Source organism: Fundulus heteroclitus, chromosome 16, assembly GCF_011125445.2.
Source record: "Fundulus heteroclitus isolate FHET01 chromosome 16, MU-UCD_Fhet_4.1, whole genome shotgun sequence".
Taxonomy (NCBI): Eukaryota; Metazoa; Chordata; class Actinopteri; order Cyprinodontiformes; family Fundulidae; genus Fundulus; species Fundulus heteroclitus.
This window is the reverse complement of record NC_046376.1, coordinates 24501027-24512460: the sequence shown is the minus strand read 5'-3', so window position 1 is coordinate 24512460 and position 11434 is coordinate 24501027. Positions and strand designations below refer to the sequence as shown.

Genomic DNA, 11434 nt, shown 5'->3' with positions numbered 1-11434 from the left:
ATTTCAATTAACTGAACTCATTGATTGCTTTTACTTCCAAACTAAAGGTTCTTCAGGCCGATTCAATGACGTACCTGTTTTTCATAGATTGTTTTCTTTAATAATGTAACTTTTCGTTACATTACTACTGCTGCCTCTTGGCCGGGACTCCATTGAAGAAGTTTTTTTAATCTCAATAGGAATATAACCCAGTTAAGTAAAGGTTCAACTGTAAAAATGCAATCTTAGGAAGTTGTTGGACCGACTGCCAGCAGCTCCTTAAACCAAAACAATTTTGCTTTTCAGTGCATTTTTGGTAAATTTAAAATGTTTTCCACATGCTTATTTTTTCACAAAATAATTGAGAGCTTTCTAGTGGTGGTCTAGTGGTCGGAAACCGGGCCTTTACATTTTGGAGAAACTGCAAAGGTTGCTGGTTTGAAACTGTCTGCCTGGCTTCCTATACAAGACCTTTGACCACAGAGCAATCTGTGATATATATATATATATATATATATATATATATATATATATATATATATATATATATATATATATATATATATATATATATATATATAGCTGGTGGCCTTTACTCAAACTATTCTCATTATTCCAGTCCTTGAGGCAAGAGATCCTTTGAGCACCCTGCAGCTGACCATGCTTACAGCACTCAAATTTTAAACAAGTACTTTCCTCGCTTTCCGTTGCCCCCACTCCAACCAACTTTAAAAATATTTAGTTCATCCTGACCTTCCCTGAAATTAACCAGTTGGATATTTTCAAAGGAATGTACTATAAAACAAGTCAGCTCTCTCTCTGATGACCTGACCAGATTATTGCTAATATTTTGAACATACCCTTCCAAATAATGATTCAGTTACACATAATGGGCAGGATAGAAGCCATATATGCTGGGGCTGCTCTCTTATTACAACTAGTTACTAGTAAATTATAATGATCTTTTTCAAGAATTGTTCTGGTTAGCAATACCAAAGTGCAATTAATCAAAACTCAAGCAGATTGCTGACATTGGTGGAATAGCGAAACATTTTCAAACATTCTGGTAGCAACCTTGATGCCTGCTTATGAATTTGATCTTGCTAGCAATTTGCTCTTTCAAATTTGTTTAATGTGTCCAAATTCTACAAGTTTAAACTGATCTTAGCTCTTTTTTCTCCTTGTTTCTGAAGCTAAAGTGTGTTTGTGTCAAATCAAAAAGTTTACCATCACTGCTGCCAAATGAAACCGAAGTTGGAAGCAAATCAACTCTTATCTGGAAGTACATCAATAGGAAGTAGAAACATTCAGAAAGTTTAAGCTAAAGGCTAACCCCGTTTAGTAATCAGGCAACGGGTCATCTTAAATTTAAGAAAAATACTGGTTTTAAAGAGGTTCATGACAAATATCCACAGACGACAATGTAAAACAGACATGCTAGCATTAATGCTGGGGAAGAGTGATGACAGGGGCAAAACGGCTCTGAAAGCCACGTTTGTTGCTCATCTACAGACTGCTATTGGTCCCAAAACTGAAGCTGCAGTCAGTGATTGCAAACATCCCTGACACCACTGTAAGCCTTCCAAACCCAAAAAGGTTGTTAAGATCATCTGAAAAACCAAACAGGGTTTAAGGAGCTGAGATGAGCTTGTGTCTATCAATGCGGTACCGCGCACGTGACGTCACCGTCTCAAGAGTCAAGCACATGTAAATGTGCTGAGAAAATACCTTTCAGGACTTGCATAACTTAGCTGTATTTGACTAAGTACTAAATTAAACTTAGTTATAAAATGCTTTAATCCCAAGAGGAAATGAAATGCTGCAGTAACTCCAAATATTCAAGGTTCTTCAAGGACGGACTTTCTGCAGCGGTCTGTGTCACAGCTGATCTGAGGAAGCCACTGGGTAGAGAAACTGTTGCAGACTGATGAAAAGGACGCTCAGGGCGGTCCATCCGGCACATTTCATCTCCACAAACAGAGGCACCCTTCGTCACCAGCTACATGTAACCGGATCTGCCTCCCCACCCTCAGGTCGTCGTGGCGGATGGAGCTTAAAATACGGCATTGTCAAATAGTTTATTTTTTGTTAAAAACAAACAAAAAAAATTGATTTTCACTTCAACAGAAGGTAAAAATATAAATATTAAATACAAAGAAAACATCACACAAAAAAACGAACAAGACGAGAATTTACTTTTTAATTCAACATGACAACATGTACAATAAAAGCAAGGCGAAAATTAAACAAATCTCGAATGATGAAAAGCTTCAGATCAAATTTCAATCAGAATATTTTACATTTCTGCGACAACAGCAGGAAGTGTGAGCTCTAAGTGGAGGAGAAAAGAAAACACTCCCTGCTAAGTATCTTACATTGTACATACGCTTTTAATTGAAGTTGTTTTTTTGTTTTTTTTAAAGGAGGTCAGGAGAAGAAGAACCCGACAAATGAATACAAACCACGACGAGCACTGTATTTATTTTATTTTCACTAAATGCCGAGGAGGATAGCATGTGTAAAGATTTTCAATAAAAAAAAAAAGCTCATTGAGAACTTTTTCCTAAGTCTTCCAAGTGATATCTGGCTGCCATCTATATCAGTAAAACAGAAATATCAGATGAACCACAACTGCCTTTATCCAGCCAATTAAAGAACAGCAAAAACAAAACAAAACAAAACAAAAAAAAACAATGTATTTACCCTCTCTCCTCATTTAGATATATACATTTTTGGTTATTTATTAAATAACCCCTACACATATGTGGTTCACCTTGTTTTTAAGCAGCGGAGTCAGGTTCAGGGTAAAGGTGGGCGTGCTCTTCTGCTTCTTCCTCCACAAGATATTCCAGCTTCCCCTGCGGAGCAAAACGGCCACAATATCCAACGTTAGCAAGGGTCCCACAACATGGCCGTGTAGTCAAGATAAGCCAGCTATAAGGCAACAGTTTATCTGCTATTTGTTTGTAGGGGGGAAAACGTACGGTCATAAATAAGGAGCGTTTACATTGCTAGCGTAAACATATCAGGTTTTGAATGCATCTAACAATTTAATGTTAGATTTTCCTCATCTAACTTCAATATGTTTTATTGGCGTTATATCTACAAACTGCAATAATTTTTTTAAAACTAGTGACAAACCCTAAATAATAACAATCCTTTCGCCAAAGTGGAATTGTGCTCGACATGTAGCGGAATTTGTGCCGTGGCGATAATACTGTGGACACGTCAGTGACAATTTCAGCCAATGGCAAAAGGAATAACTAAACAACTCTCCTTCCCCCGACATGTTACCAAATACAGAAGCAAAGCAGACAATTAAAAATATGCACACAATGGATTCATGTTCTAGAAAACTTTTTTTTTTGTTTTGTTTTTCAGACAGGCAACAGCATTCAGAAATGGATGTGGGTAGAGAAAGGAGTACCTGGGGTGAGTACCTGCACAGTTTGACAGTCAGAGAGTATCCAAGATTTTTAATTTGCCCTTTTGCTCATGTGGTCTCGCTCACAACACCAACGCTGTGTGAGGTATAGAAGTCAGCTGCAATTCATCCGATAAACCCTACACCTCCAGTTAGTGTCCTTAAGACCCCCCCGGGTGCTACAAAACCCCCGCCCGCCCTCCCCTCCAAAGAAAAACACAGTGCATGGCATTATCAGGCACAGTAAGCTGGAGAAGAAATCCATGGCATTTGATCTTCAGTATGAAAATGGTCTGTGTTTACACATGCGTTGGGCAAATCCCCAAGATAGAGCTTAACATGTAGCAACACAGTGACTTAACTTCCTCCCTGGATGGAAAAACAGCAATTACTACGTTTTCCTGTTTCAAAGTAAGAAAATAATGTAATATATATATATAAAAAAAAATAATAAAAAAGGAAAAACATGTATATACAGCTAGAGAAATGCGACTGGATAACTTGCTTTTTCTGTCATTTCTTCCACAGAGTGAAATTAAAACATCTATAAGGATCAAAAACCGATACAAAATGAGGGGTACCTCTGGGCATGTTTGCTCAGGGCTACACTGGTCTTTCCCTCTTGGCTTTGCGTGAATGTTTTCTACTTTCTTCTCATTCATCGGGCCTAGTCCTTCATCTTCAGTGCATACTTACGATGCACTAATCAAAAACAGGATCAAGATATTTGCATATAGTACACATGACAAAAAAATAATAATAATCATCGGCATTGAACTGAACGGAAACGGGGCGGGGGGGAGGCGGAGGGGCGGGAAGGGAGGCGGGAGGGTTGAAGGAAAGGGGAGAGAGTGTGAGAGGGTGGGTCGAGAGCCAGGGGGAGTGAAGAGGAGGACGCACTTACCTGAGCCTGATCTGAGGTCCTATCAGATCAGTTTTAATTGGACTGAGTGTCACCTTCAGATTGGAGGAGCTCTTGCTGGCCGTTAAGCAGAGGGGAGGAGGCGGCAGCCTCGGTCTGCATTGGTTCGGGCTCCGACGAAACCTTAATGGTGGCCGCGTTGCTTTCTTTCTTAGAGCTGCTCTTCTCCTCTGTCGTCTTACGGTCTGACGGAGCATCACAAAAAAAATTATGCATTAATCGGACCGCTAGTAGGGATGTTGCGTCATAGGCCAAAGTAGCGCATAATTATAAAGTAGAAGGAACGCGGTAAAAAGTTTTAAGTTTATTCTCATTACAAATATAAATGGGAGCGGTGTGGGACACATTCATATTCAGTCCCCCCCGAGTGGATTACAGTTACAGCTGAAAGTGAGTTTCACACATTTAGATTCAGATTCATGGGCAAAACAGCTCCAGCTCTGTTAGACTGAGTTAAGAGAGTCAGTGAACTGTATTGCCACCAAGTCGTTAGGTCTGGACTTTGACTGGGCCACTTCTGGTGTGAACCACTGAGCTATATTATACACTGGAGTGCTGATTTTGCCGAAAAACTGAAGTCACTGGCCGCCATCTTGCTACTCCCTACTCTCACAGAATCCCATAGGATTTGGTTGCAATAACAAGCAGTTTTCTGGCTGTGTGAAAATGTTTCACAGGTAATTCTACAGTCAGTGGATGTACTAACACTATCAACTACTAGGAAATTAGGTGCTGAGAATAACATATTTAATATGTTATTCATATGTATGTTTTTGTATATTGTTATTTATATATTTATAAATGTTAAACATATATATTTAAATGAATAAAATGCAAAATATTTCAGCACATAACTTTCTCAGTACTTGATAGTTTTAGAACATAACATAAAACTATATGGCATTTGACATTTTAAAAGTCTTAAGCCCCCCCTGAACATGAGAAAAGCCTCGTTATTCGATGCTGTAGCGCACATATTCCCTATTTACTGGGGGAAAATAGGGAGTACCAATATGGCGGCTGGTGGCTTCAAAGTGACTCGTTCAAACAGACGGTGATTAGCACTCCAGTGTATAATATAGCTCAGTGGTGAGTACCAGTCTAATGTGCTGCTACACATTAGCTGCTTCTGTTGTGCTCCCACTCTAAATCCCAATACATTAGTTTGTGGATGTAATATCAGAAAATGCGAAAATTAGAGAAGCATCCAAGACCCTGTCTTATAAGGAGCTGAGGGAAACAAGTCCTTACCTTTTTCTTTTGGTGACCGCTCTTTGTCTTTGTCCCTTCCTTTGTCTCTGTTTCTTTCTCTGTCCTTGTCCCTATCCCGGTCCCTTTCTCTGTCTCTGTCCTTGCTGCGGCTTCGGCTGTGGTGCCGGTGAGACTTGCGCTCTGAGCTGCGCGACCTCCTCCTGTCGCGGCTGCGGGAGCGACGTTTTCTGTCCGAGCGGTCCCGGCTGCGCCTCCTCTCTCTGTCGCGACTCCTGGAGAAAGAAGAAGAAGAAAAACAAAGAAAGCTTACTTTCACATATACAGAAGCAAACCTTTGACACGTCTAACAGTGACTGCTAACTCATGCTGTTAAAAATTATAAAGAAAAAAAAAAAGATTGTATCATTTGTTACTGTCCCAAAAACCTTTTTATGATGCTAAATCTCAGATGTTGAGGTTAAAAATGTTTTATCCAGCTGAATATTATTAAAACCATTTCATTGCAGACTGAAGGAAAAGAAAGCCGCTGTACCTGCTCCGCTTGCGTTCCCTGTCCCGGTCTCGGCTCCTGGACCTCCGGCGGTCCCGGGATCTGCTCCGCTTCTTCTCCGACGTGCGGCTGGAGTGGCGGCTGTTGGAGTGGCTTCGCCTCGCCCTTCTCTCGCGGTCCCGCTCTCGTTCCCGTTCTCTGTCTCGCTCCCTCTCGCGCTCTCGCTCTCTCTCCTTCTCGCGCTCCTTCTCCTTCTCCCGTTCCTTCTCCTTCTCTTCCTCCTCTTTGCGTTTCTTCTCCCTCTCCTCCCGCTCTCGCTCTTCTTTGTCCCGTTTGAGAGCAGGGCTTTCGCCTTGAGGGTCCTCGGAGCGACGACGGAGCTTTTCCTGGGGAAAAAAATTAAAATAAATCCCCAATCCAACAACGTCAAGCAGTGTGCAGATTAAATATCTTGGATGTGCAAGGCTCAGTTCAGGCACTTCATAAACAATTACAAAAGAAACCATTCTCTTACCTTGAGCTCCTCTACAGTGGATTTGATCTTGGCGTAGCCCATATGCTGCTTGCCCATTAAGTGGTCATCCACTCGGGATTGTGCATCGCCCACAATGAGGAAGGCCCCACACACCTCACACACCTCCATCTGTTTCTCCTGAGCTGCAAAGCTCTCAATGGTCTAAAGGAAACAGCAAAAATATTTGCTTCACACCATATCAATAAATACAACATAAGGCGTTTTTAGTCTGCTAACATGCGGAGGACAGCCGGAAGAAATCGAGTGACCCTCTTTATTGACAAGATAAACGCAGAAGTGTCGTTCAGACAAACAAGAAAAGAGAAATGCAGAACAGTGCTACATGCTAAGCTAGCATTAGCATCCGCTCTGAGCTGCATCACAACACACAACGCTCTGCTCTGGAACCACTGCCAGGCGTTTTAAATTTTCTGGGGGCAAACCCTGGTTTTTATTTTAGTGTTGTATTAGAACACATTGAAGCATAAACTCGCGCTTGCAAAAAAAACTGTATTACACAAGCAGCAGCAGCTATCTAGAGAATCATCAGTAGGCCGATTAGCCGGCGTTAGCTGACTCACCGAGGGGGTGGAGCTGAGCATCTCCCGCTCCTCCTTCAGCTGCTCCACCAGCTTCATCATTCCCTGAGCCTCCTCCACGCGTCCCTCTGATCCCAGCTCCTCAATCTAAGGAGGAGCAGTAAGTTAGCAGGGAAAACAAGAATTCGGGTTTAAACTTTAGAATTTCATTTCACACCAATTTATTTAAAATGGACCTTCTCACTAACGGCAAATCGAACACTAAAAAAAAAAAGAAATTACAAAAGGCAAACACAAAAACAGTCTTAAATTATTTACTTAGCAGTCACTTTTGTAACGTATGATATTTGTACGAAGAAATCAAATGCTGACTGGAGTAAAACCTTTTTCAGCCAAAAACACGATGGTTTCTGACCATTACAGGTGAGCTATTATGCTTCATTTTAAACATATACGATCGGTCTGTGGGCTACACAAAACATGTTCATTAAATGTTTTGCACAAAATCATTCTCAGATAATGAGATATCACTTACACAGTTTCGCCTATTTTGAGCACCTTGCAGAAGGAGCCATTTTAAAAGGGCCACACTCAACGTTTACACTCACAGTGTATAGGAACCTACAGGATTTTGGTTTATTTTCTTGTGTGGCCTGAGATTTTTATAGTAATACCACTGAGAGATTAGGTCGCATTCTAAATCCATGTACCTGAGTTTTTAGAAAATAAAAAACTGAAGCAAAGATGTCAGAAGCTGTTTCTAAAAGACAGCACTTTCTATGACATTCATTCAGGTGTAGAGAGAACGAGCCTCTCAGCAGGTAACAGGAAGGCCGAAGTTCTTAAAGCAAACTGGCTCCATTTTATCTGTTTGAAGTTTCAAACCATGTCAGTCATGAAACAGGTTGGATATTGAAATGACAGCATTTGAGAAATGAATTTAGTTTTGTGTGTAAAACTACTTTTACACACAACTGCCTAATCCTGAGTACATTTATGGAGTTATGATACAAAATAAAGAAATGTTTCAGGCACATGAATAATGACCAAAACCACCAATTACACAGAGAGCAACAAGCAGATGCAGTGTGCTGAATTAAACATTATGTGTAAATCTAATTTATCTGCTACATGGGTGTAAAGTGAACAGTTGCCCAACGAGCGCATTAAGTGTGAGACAAAATACTTCCAAAACAAATAATGTTCGGCTACTATTATGCCGGCAGAAGGTGGTGCCCTAAGGGGGGGAAAAGGGGGAAACCACTGCTTTATGGGAGACTCATAGTATTACAAAAAAAAAGTATTCTCTGACTAAATTGATTCTAAATAAGAAGCTAACAAGCTAAAACGAGGATGTTAGCGACAATTTATTTTAGTTCTTAGATAGTAAACCCCTGTTCTACGGTGACTGCTGCCTCACACAGTTTGCGGTCACCCTTTGCTCGCTGTGTAAATATCTAACAGTCCACAGCAGGAGCATTTTTAATACTGATTACATAGATTTTCTTTTGTCGTAGCTCTCAAAGAGAAATCATATTGCTAAAAGAAACATTAAACGAAAAATAGACACTGGAAAATCAGCCCCAAAATTCAGATGAATGCGTCCCAAACAAATCAATATCTGTCAACAAATTAATTGCAAACCTGCATGACCAGGTCTTCTATCTTCTCTGTTAGAACCTTAACTTTCTCTTCATTCTTCCCAGATGGACCCGGACCCTGAGGGAGTTAAAAACACAATATCTGAGTCACACAGTGGATTTGATATCCTGTGGGTTTTTAACAATAAAGTGCATTTTTTCTGGTGACAACCTAAATTACACACCCCAGCGTTCTGCTGAGCCTGGGAAAGCGCAAGCCGAGCATGCCCTCTACGAATCCGCCGCTCTACTTCTGCCAGGAGAGACTGTAGATACCGCAGGAAGTCTCGCTCGTAGCCTTCTTTCATGAACCGTGAGCTTTTCTCATACCTGTGAGGAAGAAGCTGTTTGTCAGGTCAAAACATCAAGGGGGGGGGGGGGATAAAAAGTATAACATCAGAAGTAGAGCTTACAGTTTTCTGAGATTTTCATCATGGATTTTCTCACAAGGACCTAGAAAAAAAATTAACAAAGAAAAATTAGAAAATTATACATAACTCATGAGATGCATTGCTGAATCAATTCATATTTGTATTTATTTTTTACACATCCTTACCCAAGTCAGAGCGCGTGTTTGTGAATAACTCAGCTGGGCAGAAGCCACACAGATAGTATCGACAGACCTTAACAGAAAAACAGAAATATAAATCCCTTTTTTCCTTCATTTTGTATCTTGGATCAAAGAACAACAGACTATGTACGACACATTGGGAAGCTATGGAAGCAAAGGCTTACATTTAGGTAAAAAACTATTACTGACACTGTCATCAAGAGCTTTTCAGCATGATCCCTACATTCACGGCATGCGTTCTGAATAAAAGTGAGCAATGTTGCCTTGTAGGTCAATTGTAAAAGTAAAATGTAAAGAAATACTGTTCAGGTAACTGGATTTGTTTAACTTCACTCAGGATCCATTCAGTTGTCAGTAAAATGCATCAGATTTTGCCAACGATAAAAACAGAATGTCTCTCACATTAACCAGGCAAAATATCAGAGAATAAGAATCCGCAGATTCCCAAGATTAGAAATAAAACTAACCTGCATGTACCGTTTTTAGCTTAAATGTGAATTACACTACAAGCTGTGCCATTGCGTCAAAAATCTGATTAGATTTTCTACTGCAGATATCGTTTAAACTACTGAGGACATAAATATGACTTGTTATCCAATTTTCATTCCTGAGATTTAGAAAGTACACAACGTTAAAGTTTTGGATCTGTTTAAGGTGTTTAATGTAGTTCAAAATGAGGTTTCTTCTGAATAAACCTAATATAGTCTGTTAATTGTGGACGCAACGTGCCTATGTAGCACAAAAACAGATATGATAAGGATGCTTTACAACTTTTTTTCTGGCATAATTTGCTGGTAAAATATATTTTTTACAGTAAAAAAATGTGACTGACTTAAAAAAGATGTCCGTTATTATACTTGTAATAAATACTCCCTTATTAACACCTAAAATAGGTCAACATTAAACGACGTTTTATGGAAACATCCAATAGAAAGTTTTAAGCAGCCATTTTCTGTGACTTGGATAGCAACTTTTTTACCGGTTTCATTGTGAATCAAGGGCAACTTAATCACTTGTTACGTGAGGCTTCAAACACCGTAGATCTCCTTATTGATAACCCGTACGCGTGATCGTGTTTTTAGAAAGCTCTTTTAGCGCTTGGCTTGAGGAAATAGTTGTGAACAAAAAACGCGTGTGAGAAGTTTGCTAACGTACTTGCGCGAACAGCAAAGCTGTAACGGGTGTACATACGGAGTGAACCAGAAACCAACGAACATTTCGACTCATTTCTAGGTATCTAGATGCGTTTATCCAAATACTGCGCTCAGATCGAGACATTACTCTTAAAAGGCTTTCCCAGTTTCGTTGACAGCAGCTGCTAGCCACAGCGTTGCCATCCTTCATTGTGAACTGCTGGCCTAGCTTAGCCGTTAGCAAATTCCCGTAAATTCCGCTAACACGCGCCCCCCACACAGCCAAGTTTCCACTGGGACTTATTTGACGTTTTTATAAATTAAATCTGAAGCGAAGCGAAGACTCGCGGCGGCGAAGGCAGCCGACTCCCACAATCTCACGAGGCGTGAAAACAGACAGCCACGCGTTGCCTAGAGCACGCTAGCTTAATCGCATCTCCGTAGCTAACCGTTAGCTGCGATGCTAACTTACGCTCTCGTCGTCCCATCGTACGTTGGCGCGCTTCTCGTCGGGGGCCAAGTTTCTGTCCCGGCCCATTAACTCGTCGAGCAACTGGGCTGCAGACAGCATCTTGTCCGGTTGGCGTTGCCTTGCTTTCGGAGCACCGCCGTGTATCCCGAAGAGCCTGTTTAATGCCAAGTGCAACGCAGAGTAGCTCTCACCAAAATGGCAGACGCGGTAGCGAGCAACAACGCCCGCTCACGCTACAAAGAGAGCGGTCTGAACCGGATGCAAAACCGTCTGCTGCACACAGTTCACGGGAAAGTCTTCAGCCTTAAAACATAAAGGCTCTGTAAAATGTTGGCGTTTGGTTTTATGGCTGAGGAATATAGTTCAATTAAATAACTTTTTGTACTTTAAAAACAAAGTTGCGGCCCGCAGGGATGTCAAGCTTGATGATTTTGGCCTGCATGGTAAAAAAAAAAAAAAAAAAAAAAAAAAAAAAAGTTTGGACACCATAGCCATAGAGTAACACAGCAAATCTAGCAACTAGGTGATGAATTAGTCA

At 40.7% G+C, this 11434-nt stretch overlaps 1 protein-coding gene across 2 annotated transcripts; it reads right to left on the bottom strand.

Moving 5' to 3' along the window:
• Positions 1-2160: 2160 nt before the first annotated feature.
• On the bottom strand, positions 2161-11142 carry luc7l3 (LUC7-like 3 pre-mRNA splicing factor). 2 transcript variants are annotated; one of them, XM_012881599.3, is made up of 11 exons: positions 10897-11142; positions 9277-9343; positions 9134-9173; positions 8906-9050; positions 8725-8799; positions 7123-7227; positions 6542-6703; positions 6070-6413; positions 5577-5809; positions 4308-4510; positions 2161-2837 (listed from the first exon to the last, which is right to left on the bottom strand). In XM_012881599.3, exons 1-10 carry the CDS (start codon positions 10993-10995, stop codon positions 4341-4343), a joined length of 1440 nt encoding a protein of 479 aa, XP_012737053.2. In that variant the 5' UTR covers positions 10996-11142; the 3' UTR covers positions 2161-2837; positions 4308-4340. The 2 variants fall into 2 exon arrangements, with proteins under 2 accessions (XP_012737053.2, XP_021163775.2); XM_021308100.2 differs by having other exon boundaries at positions 2166-4510.
• Between the last annotated feature and the right edge of the window lie 292 nt (positions 11143-11434).

Coding starts and splice junctions, on each gene's coding strand:
- luc7l3 (XM_012881599.3), bottom strand. CDS start 10,995: ATGCTGTCTGCAGCCCAGTTGCTCGACGAGTTAATGGGCCGGGACAGA. Junction 9,174..9,276: donor AAACACGCGCTCTGACTTGG/GTAAGGATGTGT, acceptor TTTTTTTTCTAG/GTCCTTGTGAGAAAATCCAT. Junction 9,051..9,133: donor GATGAAAATCTCAGAAAACT/GTAAGCTCTACT, acceptor TCTTCCTCACAG/GTATGAGAAAAGCTCACGGT.